The 12,985-nt window shown below is 29.7% G+C and overlaps 1 protein-coding gene and 1 non-coding gene across 2 annotated transcripts; both read right to left on the bottom strand.

Annotated features, from left to right (window-relative positions):
- Nucleotides 1–752: 752 nt before the first annotated feature.
- On the bottom strand, nt 753–4,205 carry LOC108488866 (agamous-like MADS-box protein MADS9). Its single transcript, XM_017793147.2, has 7 exons — nt 3,807–4,205; nt 3,627–3,693; nt 3,008–3,069; nt 2,795–2,894; nt 2,620–2,649; nt 2,437–2,481; nt 753–1,168 (listed from the first exon to the last, which is right to left on the bottom strand). Exons 1-7 carry the CDS (start codon nt 4,142–4,144, stop codon nt 1,022–1,024), a joined length of 789 nt encoding a protein of 262 aa, XP_017648636.2. The 5' UTR covers nt 4,145–4,205; the 3' UTR covers nt 753–1,021.
- Nucleotides 4,206–11,725: 7,520 nt separating this feature from the next.
- LOC128291001 (small nucleolar RNA R71) lies at nt 11,726–11,832 on the bottom strand. Its single transcript, XR_008280779.1, has one exon. It is a non-coding gene; the product is annotated as a small nucleolar RNA R71 (small nucleolar RNA).
- Between the last annotated feature and the right edge of the window lie 1,153 nt (nt 11,833–12,985).

The raw sequence follows: 12,985 nt of genomic DNA, 5'->3' as shown, positions 1-12,985 counted from the left end.
AAGCTTAGTTGTAAACTGAACAACAAGAACAATTTACTTACAATAGTTTTGCACTAGTATAGATTCCGCACACGAACAAGATAAATTCTCTCTTAATCTCATACATAAAACTAAAATAAATCTTTTGTTAAATAGTCGTATATGGCTTGCACAAATACAATTAATACAAGTCTCTAGTTTCTCAAAAATAGCCTTTAATTAAGTCTTTAATATCGAATGAAGTGGTATAGATTTTCTCTATATGAGGTTCCTTGTAGATCAAATCTCTTCAAATATGAAATCTTCAATCACATTGAAATCTTTATAATGTCCTTGTTTGACTTGATTGTCCAAAATTTGTCTTCAATGAATACTACTAAAAATCCTTAAGAATGTGCTAATAATAACTTCAACGCTTTAACTAAAGTTAACAAATATAATATGAGGAATTCGCTAATAATATACATAAAATGTTAATATTTGCTATATTGGTTGCGTATAATTTCAATTAACTATTTTATTATGATATGTCATCATTTGATTTATTATCAATGTATCAAACGAAAATTTATATATAAATATATATAAATCATATATAGATAAATTAAAAGTAAGTTTATTATATGATACATTAATGGTGAAGTTTTTTAACTCTACAAGTAAAGTTAAAAAGTTGTCTTGTACACAATAGTTTTATTATTTTTAATTATCAATTAAGGATATGTTATGACTGTTTAACCCGCACGAAGTTAAAAAGAATTTTATGTATCAAATTATTATCTTTAAAACTCAATAAGCAATACCAATATTAATAACACACTATGGTTCATAGAGACACATATAAGTTGCTCAAAGTAGATACAATAATTGTTCATAATATCAAATTCATACTTGATATCTATATTACTAAGATTGTCATAAACACTGGAATACTCGTAGAACTTAAAAGTTATTATCATTCAGAAACTAAGCACCCCCTCCATTTTTGACCTTATAGCTCATATAGGCAGCTTTAGCTATTGGATAACCCTCACAATGTTCATCACATCCTCTCTTGTAAGTTTGGTTGCATTGGCTGCACTCGGAATGCGAAAGGCATCTGCGAGTTGAAGTCAGCACGAGCAGCTCGATGGTATCCGTGGTGATCCATATGCTCTCTCACATTTTCATAAGTCAGTTGTTGTTGATTCTGCAAAATTTCATAGCATCCATGTTAATAGGGAAAATATCCAAATATTCATATACGTATAAACCATTCTAATGACTGAAGCTCGATGTTAGCAGCTTAAGGTCTAAGATTCAAGCCCGAAAATGAAATCTATCCAAATTTGTAATGTACCAAAAATAAAATGTATAAACCATTCATGAACATCAAACAACAACGAGAATAGCGTCATTACGTATGTATCGCGTTGGCAAAATTAGACTAGGAATGTCTAAATGGAAAGGAGGAAGAATTGGATGGCATTTAGCCCTTTACTAATCATCTAGCAAGATATTTATGGCCTGTTTCGGAACTACGATTTTGGCTAAAATTTTAGCGTTTTAATAAATTTTGTATTTTGAAAATTTCAAATTTTAAAATAAATTTTGAAATCTAAATTTAACTCTTATAAAATTGAATTTGGATGTGTCCAAATCCAACTTTTTATTTGCTATCCAAACAAATAAATTAGATTTTCAAATTCAAATTCAAATTTTTTCGACCAAAATCATAGTTTCGAAACAGGCCATATATTCCACTCACGGATTTAGTACGATAATATTCAAATCTTATATTTATGTGAGTAGAATATTTGTGAGTGAAAATAATGAATTTAAATCATAAATTTTAAAGCTAAAATTTTGAAATCCAAATTCCAATTCCCAAAGGCTACTTTAGATAATTTTATGGTAAAAGTATTATGTAAATCTATGTACTAATAAAATGAGTAAATTGATCATTATACATTAAATCAAAGAGTAAATCGATCTTTTTTGTTCAAATTTTCATCCATTTCTATTGTTAAAAACTAGTGTAGCTGACGGAATAACTAAACAATTACACTTGGTATGCCACATGTACCTCATTTCGATGTACATGGACCAACTTTAAGTAATAAATGTGGATGAAATTTTTAACAAAAAGACCAGTTTGTTCTTTGATCTAAAATACAAGGACTGATTTGGTCATTTTTAATAAAAAAAAGTGCAAAATTGCAATCCAAATACAAAAGACTCCATGACACTTTTATCATTATTTTCATATATGATACATGCATATATATTCCACAAGGACGTTCTTTATGTATAGCATTAGTTTCGTAACGATACATATATCATATATGAGATTAATATTCTTCCCTCCTCCATTCAGATATATACATATCTACTCATACATTGGTCAACAAGGAGAGATTAAACTGTGTTTCTGAAACTTGGTAAGAAAAGAAAATATGAGGGGAAAAAAAACAATACCACAATGAAATTGAGTTGCTTATTGTCCTCCTCCAAGAATTTCGTCTGAAAAGAACACCCAAAAGTGTACACAGTTTAGGCAAATCATTAGCAAATAAAGTTCAATTAACAAATGTTAGCCAATTGAAGAAGTAGGAATTCTATCTTCAATTTAAACCCAATTATATTCACAAATATGCATACATTTTTCTTTGCCATATCAAGAACATCCATCTGCACACAAAAAAATAACAACAGGAGCCAAAATCATCAGATTCATAAGAAGCTTTAACTTAAATGTGTATATATATGTGTGTGTGTGTGTGTGTGTGTGTGTGTGTAAGTATGTATTTGTGTGGGTGTGCGTATATATACTAGCCTGCTTGGCACGGACACAGGTAAGGCCATTTTCGAGGGCATCCTCTAAAGCCATCAGCTCCTTGTAAGGCAAAGATGTGATATCCTCCCCTTTCAAATGCCTAATTTAAGGGCAGGACAAATATACACAGTTAAAAGCAATTCATGTATTCTTATTATGTTGATACGATTTTTACATGTCATAACTGTGTTTAAGGTTTTTATATATTTATACCTGAGCTCAATCTGCATGCTATCATTCTCTTTCTTGATTCTATCTATTTCATTGCTGAGATTCTGCAGTGAGTTTTTTGTTTATGACAAAAGAAAAGAAAAAAACTGTTAGTTTATCTTTCACAAGAAAACTATAGCAATATGTATGTTATATAAATGAACTATGAGCGTACATATTGGCATGCTGGTTAAAGTTATGCTTTTGACCAGGAAACCCTAAAGCTACCTTTGTGAACTAGGTAGATCTTACTGGATTTCTGTTCAGGGAAAAAATTACATTTAATTGTTTTATATATATATATACTTTCAAAACTGACTCCCATATATATAGATCTTCAATTTTTGCAAGGAAAAGGAAGGTGGAGAATAACATCATTTTTACCAGATCTGTTCATAGACGATGTTACATATCAGATTTTAGAATTTAGATAGTTTTGAACTTCTAGTTTTCTTTTTCAACAAACATGATGAATTAATAACATCCCATTTGTAGATCTATTAAAAGATTTCATAGTTCATGTTTGTTTTGCTATATTTTTACCCCAAAAAAGGTCATTTTCCTTGTACTTGCTAGAAAATATCAAAAGGTGAAAGGGAAAATAAAAGAATAAAAAACCTACCTCATGTTTAGCATCCCATAACTTTTTCCCAGAAGTTTTCTGATATTGGTCCAAAATATCAATCAACCTTAACCACCAAAAAGATGAACCTTTTTTTTATTTTCACCCTCAAAGGAAATCAAAAGAAAATCCCCATGAAAAAAAGTTGAAAAAAAAAAAAAAAGTAACAAGGTTTCGTACTTAGTAGAAGGGCTGCAATATTCATGCATCTTCCCAGAACTAGCAAAGATGATAAGAGAAACTTTAGCATCACAAAGAACAGTAATCTCTTTAGCTTTCTTCATGATTCCATTCCTTCTCTTTGAGTAAGTGACCTGCCTGTTACTTGAGTTCTCAATCCTCTTGATCTCAATCTTGCCTCTCCCCATTTTTGATTTTTCTCTTTCTACTTCTTTGCTTTGGTGTTTTTTGGTCGTAAAATGGTTAGGAATGGAGCACAAAATGAGGTTTAAAGACAAGAGCCAAGAGAGGAAAACTAACAGTTTCAAACATTCTATTTCAGGTTTGGAGATTAGCATACTTTCTAAGCGTCACAGTACGGACATGTTTGTTTAGGGTTATTGGTATTACATACACACAGTCATGGGTCGGTTCGAATCCGTCGTGTTCAAATAATCAAAACTTTATTTGTCTGAAATTCGGTCTAGTTTATCAAACTCCGGAAAATATATTAATTAAATTAAATTTACGGTACAACCACGATGTTCAAACAAAACTTAAAAAATGTGTATAAAACATAAATTAAATTATTATTTTAAAAAAATAAAAAATACAATTGATATATTTAATGAAAGGCTAATTTTTTTTTTCATTGAGAGAACTAAAAGGAATTGTCCCATTTAGCAAAGAGGGCCAAGGCCAATACCTTCGCTCCTTTAGTTATAACTCATTGAGTAAAAAATATATATAATAAATATAATTATTAAAATTCTCTTTGATTACAAGAGTAAAGTTAATTTTTTTATCAATGTATATTGTTTCAAGTTGAAATTTTTTATAATTAAATTTTTATTGATTTATTATATAAAAGATAAAAATATCTTTGTAAAAAGATAATTTAATTTGTACACGAAAAAACATTTTAATAATTTCATAACTGAATTGGTGTTTAATTGATTCATGACACCAACCCAATAAAATATTTAAAATAATAATAAATATAATTAAAATCCAATTTAAATTTGAACCGATTTTAAGTGGTCATTGATTTGATTTTTTTCTTGTTCAAACTTATTTTTATTTAAATTTAAATATTTATTTTAATTATTAAATATAATTCGAATTGCTGAATTGAAGCAATAAATTAGTGGTGATAAAAAAGTTTATATACTTTTTTAATTAATTTTACTAATTTATATCTATAGATTTTGATAATTGGAACATATAAAATATTTATTTTAGATAGTAAATTTTAAAAAGAATTAAATTACTTATAGATTAAATAAAAGTAAAATTTAGTTCTTGTGAATGGAAAATCCAATCAAATTGGATAAAATTAAATAATAAGGGACTAAAATCAAAGAAATTTTTATGAACCCTAAATGTAAAAACCTAGTAGGCGAATAGAAGGGGGAGCTTTCTAGGGTTAGGTATTTCTTTTTAATGGGAATTTGGACAAGACTTGGGAAACTGATGAGAGGCGGCTAGCTTTGATGTGTTTGATACGTTAAAAGAGATGAATTTTAGGTGTACGCTATGATGCCACGTGTCATTACATGAAGGCTTTGAAATCTAATAAAATATTAGATAATAGTCTTGTCTAGGGTTAAGTGATGGAACTAAACATTTCACTCTTGTATTATTAAAACCATATCTTAACCATCAAATCTAAATTAAAAAAAAAAATGTTTTATCGCTTTTATTCCTAAATTTTAAATGAATTATGTAAAATATAATGGGAAAATGTAACATTCAATCCTTGAATTTAGTAATTTCTTTTTCAGTTGGGTGCCTTTTGATCCACTTGAGTCCTTGTAACTTGGAAATTTTTTTCAATTTGATCATTAAACTTAGATTCAGTTAGGATATGATGATGTGATATTCTAAGATTATATCATGTCATTACCTGAAAATTTTAAAAATGTAAAATCTAAAAATAAAATAATGTATTAAGAAGTTATCATGAAATCATAATTAAAAAAATTTAAGTGATGGTATAGCACAATCGAATTGTTATCATACGTTAATAAAATCCAAATTTAAGGATTAAATTGAGAAAAACTATCAACTTTTAAAATTAATATGAACCAGAAAGATATTCAAGAACCAAAAAAAAAAAGTTGTGAACTAAATGGAGATGAGTAAGGGTCAAAAAGAAAAGAAAAGATGGTAAAAATAGAAAGCATATGATTTTCCAAGAGTCAAAATCAAAATCTCTCGTTGTCCTAGTATTATTTGTCTTAAAATTAGATTTGTCCGAGTGGATTTTTTTATTATTTTGTCTAAATTTGTTTTGATTTTTTAATCTTACATTAATTTTAGATTTTGATAATTTTTTTAATGTAGTCTTTATATTTGGATTAAATTAAGATGTAAGATTATGTCATGTCATCACTTAAAATTTAAAATTTTATATAAAATCTAAAAATATTAAGATGTTTAAAGATATTAAAAATAACAATTTTTAAATAACGTGCCATAATTTTAAAATAACAAGCTATCAATCCAAGTTTAAAAATTAAATTAAGAAAAAGTTACCAAAATTTGGGACAAACGTAGAACAAAAAATTTAAGAACCAACAAGAAAAAATTATCAAATTTAAATGTATTTCAAATATTAAACGGAGATTAGTAAATAATAAGTGTAAAAAATAAAGAAAGAAAGTAAAAATAGAAAGCATAAGATTTCCAAGAGTCAAGATCAAAATTACAAATAGTATTATGGTACACGCAAGTAAAAGAATTAAAAGAAAAAGAAAAATGATTTTTATTTTTGAAAAGTGATATTTATTAATAGGGTAAATTCCACCAACAGCCACTTAATTTTGATGCAGCTGACAAAACAATCACTCTAATTTTAATTCAATCACTCAACTTTTGAAAAATAACAAAATAGTCACTAACATTATTGAAAAGTGACAGATAAGTCACTTATTAACATTTTTCGTCACTGGCTTAATAGGACCAGTGACGTGGCCAATTAACTAGTTGATGTGGCAAGTTAACTTGCCATGTCGGAGGAGCAGCCGAAGAGTAAAAGTTTATACGGGTTTAGGGGAAAAATCAGAATAGATGAATTGGTTTAGGGTAAAAAAACACAAATTGATTGGGATTAAGGAGAGGAAAAGAAAATCGACTAGGAAATAGATCAATAGGGTTAAGGTTTGGAAATAAATTTTAAGGTTCAGGATTGGATGATTGAAGGATTGGAATATCCAGGGTAAGGGTTAGAGTGAACGATTTAAGGTTGATGGATTGATATTTTTTGTTTCGGGAGAAAAGAAGATAATAAAAGATATTGGTGGTTTGGGTTGAAGGCCACAATGGTTAATAGAAGAGAAGCAACTAATGTTGTTGCACCCAATGTAACGAGTAAGTTTGTATATTTGGTTTTTGATTGTTTAGATTAGGGGGATTTGGGTTTAGGGTTTTCTGGATTTCAAATTTGAAAAATGTTGCATTCACATAGGGTTATGCCAGATTTTAATTTCATTGGTTACTAAAGTGCATGGTAGATTTGGATTAAAGTGTTGACCCTATTTATTGCTTGTATTAAATTGTATACCAGATTTTGATTTTTTTGGTTATTAAAGTGCATGGAAGATTTGGATTTTTTTCAAAGTTATGGTCTACCATGTGCATACAAATAGCCTCAAGGTTTAGTGACAAATAATTTTTTATTGAATTATTTGAAACTGTTTATGTCATTGAATTATTAAAATATGATTCAAAATATTTTTAAATTTTTATTGAAATATGATTTTATTGTTTGTATCAAACTGAATTGTAGGTTTGGATTTTTGTAAACTTCTTGTAACAACCCATTTTTCAATGGTGACGAAATAATGGTTTCGGGATCACAAATTTCTGTCATGTCGACTCGTAAATATTATTTATAGAATATTTATGGAGTCATTAAAGTCGTATTCAAATTTGGTTAAGATATTTTAACGTTTAGATAACTAATTAAAGAAAAAGGACTAAATTGAAAAAGGTGTAAATGTTGATTTCTATTAGTTAAAAGGATCAAATGGATATGGAATCTTAATCTAATGGACTTAAATGGTAATTATACCATATAATATGTTAGTGGATATCTATGGACAAGGTTTAGTTGAAAATTTTAATTTTTAACAAGGGTAAAATGGTAAATTAGTAATTAAAACATAAAATTAATATGCCAAAATCACCATCTTCTTCATGGGAGAGAAGGAAAACTGAAACACCATTGAATAGTAGGGTGAAAACTTCGGTTAAGGTATATTTACATGCATGGTATGTTTTTTAACCTCGTTTTTAATGAATTTTATGTTTTGAGATTGTTGCAACTAGGTCTAACTTGCTCATACTTTTGTATTTGAATTTGTTAAAACTTTAGGAAGTTACCATTGATGAATCCTGGTTTTTTGCAATGATAATTATGTGTTTGAAGCTTTGATTGCGATTTTTAGTTGTTTTGGGAAGTGATTTTTGTTAGATTTTGATTTAAGAATTAAATTGTTAAAATGTCAAAATTTAAAGGTTTAATGGTGAATAAAAGGTGTTTTGTGGATTTTTTAGAAGCCTTGAATATTCGATTGTAAATTTTGACATGTGAAAATGGTTAATTTGATTATATTCAATTTAAAGGATTAGATTACAAAAGTTGTAAAAGTTTAGGGAAAATGTGTAATTAATGAAATTGTGTGTCATATGCATTGAATTGAAATGTGAAATATGGATGAGATTAATATATTGTATTTATTTATTCTATAGATTAATACTTGAATCAAAAGGACAATAACTAAGGAAAAGGGAAAATAGCATATTAGTCCCTGCGTGTCGACCATGAATTAAATCGTAGGTAAGTACATAGTATTTCAATATGTAAATGAAATTCTACTTGTAAAATTATGTTATTGTTATTTTGTTTATATGATTATAGATAATTATTGTTTGAGTGCACATACGTGCCCTTGTTAGTACTTTGGTATTCCCGAAGGCAAATTCATGCTCCTAATTTTATTCTGGTAGCTTTGAGTATCATTACATAATCTCATCATTTGCATTCTTGAAATTTTAGTAATCAAATTATATGTGAATAGTGTCTAATTGTATTTAGATTAAACGTTATACTATGTCCTTACTAAGTTAGGTAAGCTTACGGGTTTTCGTGGATTGTTTTGTAGTTAATCGTTGGTGACTCTTTGGAAGGATCAATCAACCAGCTCACACTATCCATCTAAGTTGGTAGCTTTTGTATCTTTTCGATAGTGAATGTATATATAGATAAATATCTGGTTTTGAAATGTTGATAGATGTAGTTTATGAATGAGATGTGTTTTTGCTTAGGGTATGTTTTGTATTGATGAAACAAGTATAAATATATAATGCTGGAAATACGAAAATATACACACTTTTTCATGCCCCTTTTAACTCAAATTCATGCAAATTCGTAGTAATTCTTGTCGAAATATATATAATAATTATAAAATAATTTAAGTAAGATTTTAATTAATTTTATAATAAATTTTAATTAATTTTGATCATTTTCGACAGATTTGCATAAATGGCGAAATTGGCTAGGCAGACACTGCTAGAAGCACAAAGCCAAGAAGCGATTTTTGAAGCATCAAGGCGAATTAATTTTTCAGCCGAAGACGATCCAAATTATGAATATTAATTCATGATATAATTAATTTTAATTTTAATCCAATTTATTTTGAGTTAAATAATTGTTATTATTTAATTATGAAAAGAGGCCCAATTGAGTTGAACCAAGAAAACCTATCCAACCAAGCACTGGGCTACCCAAAACCGTTCCGCATCCTGACCTAATCAGCTTGTTTGGCTGATTATTTGGCTTGTAAAACAGCCCTTGAAGACTCCTTGAATTTGTATTCAAACCCCTCCACTTATCATGCCTTCATAGATTTGCCCCTACCTTAAAATAGCAAGTTTGAAACCTTCAAACTTGCCACATGTGTGGCCGACCATGGGGGGACTCTATGGCTGTTGATTTTTGCTATTTTTAGCAGCCTACTCAACCTATAAACACCCCATTGGCTGCTCATTCCAAACACATCTCAAAACCATTCATTATTCACTTCTCTCTCACTTTTCTCTCTTCATTGTTCTTCATTTTCTTCCCCATTTCCTTGCCGATTTCACCTCTTGAAAAAGAGTCATTCAACCACCATTTGGAGCAGCATTCAAGTGTTCGTGGAAGCCTAAGTTCAACAAGAACAAGGGGAGAAGAAGGAGTGGAGCAAATTAGTCGAGCCTCGGAGAAACACTGGATTTGATTCTTGTTCCTTATCCTTTTAATTTTATTGTTGTTGTTATGAACATGTCTATGAATATTTGTGATGTTGATATATTTAATTTAATTAATATGGATTAAATTTAATTCATGTTAGGTTAATTGCATTTCGTCTACTTGAGTTATTAAAATTGTGTTTGTGTTGTTATAGGCCTCGGTAAGATGCTTGATTAAGTAAAACCATGACTAAGTTATTCTTGCATTACAATTGTAAGGTAACTAATGAGTTAATTATTTAAAAGAATTGAAATTGTAATTAATTGACACGATACTTAATCAGTGCATGTTTAATCATCTAAGGTAGCTGAGGGTTAAATTAGCAATGGTATCTAACGATACATTAACCTTGCATAACTTGCAATATTATTGTGATTAAATTGTTTCAAGGTAGAAATACATTGTTACCTCGCGTCATCTTTTATGTGCTTATGAGATTGAATTAATTGTTTGAATTGGCATAGAGATATGTACAAGAGATTATTTTAATTTCATAAGCATTTATGCGTATTAATAAATTTGCTTATTAAAATTTCTTTAATCGGTTGAATTGACATAGAAATATAGTCAAGAGATAAATGGATTTTGGTAGGTAAGTATGTTCATAAGTTAGCAAATTACTGAGTTGCCATGAATTTATTCGTAACAATATAAACATGAGTTTAATAATTCTAAGTTAATAAATGTAAATAATCTAGCACAATTATATCATCTTGATTAAAATAATCATCTGAAATCGTGCATTAGGACTTTTACTTTATTTTTATTTATTTTACTTATTTAAAATCCTAGTTTTTAATCACCTCCTCAAATCAAAATATTTTTCTTCACCAATGTGTTTTTAATTGTATTCGTAAATAATTCTTTTTACAGTCCATGTGAATACAATAACTCGATATTTACTTGTCACATTATTACTTGTTGCGATTGTGTACACTTGCACATTTCCGTCGTTCCAAGTTTTTAGCGACGTTGCCAGGGACTATTTTAAAAGACATTATTTGTGAAATTGTTAATTTTTCATTTTGGTCTATTTTTTTCTGTTAAATTTTAATTCCATTTTTTTTTTGTGTTTGTTTCAGGTGTTTATGAGTATTGATCAAATTTTTGACTTACTCCCCGTAGACCCTGAAATTGAAAGGACTTTCTGATAAAGAAGAAGACAAGCAAACCAAAGAAGGACCGGAGATATGTATTTCGAAAATCCAAAGCAAAATCCAGGAGGAATATTCACTTATAATACTCACAATCCGATCATTGTTGCCGTTGACAGAAATTGTGCCATTCAACAATATGACATTCCTCTATTCAACAAGCTCATCTAAGTATTAGGAGACCCGAAATCGAGGTACAACAATTTGAGTTGAAGCCGGTCATGTTCCAAATGTCACAAAATATGGGTCAATTTAGTAGGATTCCTACTGAAGATCCACATATTCATCTTCAGCTATTCGTGAAAGTGAGTGACTCATTTAAACTAGTTAGGGTGACTGAGGACGCCTTGAGACTGGGATTATTTCCATACTAATTAAGAGATAGAGCATGAGCGTTGTTGACCTCCCTACCGTCTGGTTCCATAACTATATGGCAAGAGTTGATTGAATGTTTCTGAATGAAATATTTCCCTCCATATTTAACTGCCAAGATTCGAAACGAAATCACTTCATTTCAGCAACTTGATGAAGAATCTTTATATGAGGCATGAGAGCGGTTTAAGGAGCTATTACAAAAGTGCCTTTATCACGGCATTCTTTGCTGCATTCAAATAGAGACTTTCTATATTGGTCTCAATATTCATACTAGAATGATGGTGGATACTTCGGTAAATGGAACCCTTCTTTCTAAGTCTTGTAACGATGCTTACGAGATTATTGAAAGAATTGCCAGCAATAACTATCAGTGGCCAACCAACTGAGCAGCTTCAGAAAGACGAGCAACAGGAGTACAAGAAGCAGACACACTTGCTTCTTTGGTAGCCTAGGTATCCTCTATGTCTTCTATGCTTAAGAACATAATTGTTAATGGTTTCAATGGTAATCTGTCAAGTCAGAAACTAAACCAGTTCGAGAATATTTCTTGTGAATACTGTGGAGATGGCCATTTCTTTGAAAATTGCCCATCGAATCAAGAGTCAAATTATTACATGGGAAATCAGAATCAGAATGGTCCAAAATCAAATATTTACAACTCTTCATGGCAGAATTATCCAATTTCTCCATGGAGTAATCATTGGGTGGACCATAGCGACTCCGTTATGCCATTTTGACCAAATTATCTGTCGGAATATTCTCAACAAGTGTAACAACCCCCACCAACTGAATCTTCAAGTGATCTTGAGAATCTGCTGAAGGCATCTATAGCAAAGAATGATACCACATTAAGAAATTTGTAGAATCAAATACGTCAGCTAACCAATGAACTTTGAAATAAACCCCAAGGTATTTGGCCGAGCGATATAGAAAATCCAAGAATTTTGGGTAAACAACATTGCAAAGCAGTCTCTGTGCCAAGTGGAAAGACATTGGAGCCTAAAGTGGTTGAGGTTCAAGATGAACCTGTTGTAGCTCAATACAAAGAGGAAGTTCAACCAAGTGTTGAAATTCCTGTATCACAGAAGTCAGATTTAGTGATCCTTGATGAAGTAAACTCTAAACTAGTTAGTTTTGATTATCTAACACCCTTGTCGGATGTAGAAAAATTTCCATAGAAGAGTTGTTCGATTAAAGCTAAGATTCCACCATTGCCATATCCTCAATGATTCCAGAAGCAGCAACAAGATACTCAGTTGAAAGAAGTTTTTGATGACGACGTGACTTTTAATGGCTTCGATGCTACTAAATCCCCAAATGTAGTTGAAGACTGTTCTGCTATTTCTAAGATGGAACTGCTGGCTTCTACAGAG

This window comes from Gossypium arboreum, chromosome 3, assembly GCF_025698485.1.
Source record: "Gossypium arboreum isolate Shixiya-1 chromosome 3, ASM2569848v2, whole genome shotgun sequence".
Classification (NCBI taxonomy): Eukaryota; Viridiplantae; Streptophyta; class Magnoliopsida; order Malvales; family Malvaceae; genus Gossypium; species Gossypium arboreum.
This window is presented reverse-complemented; position numbering and strand designations above follow the sequence as displayed.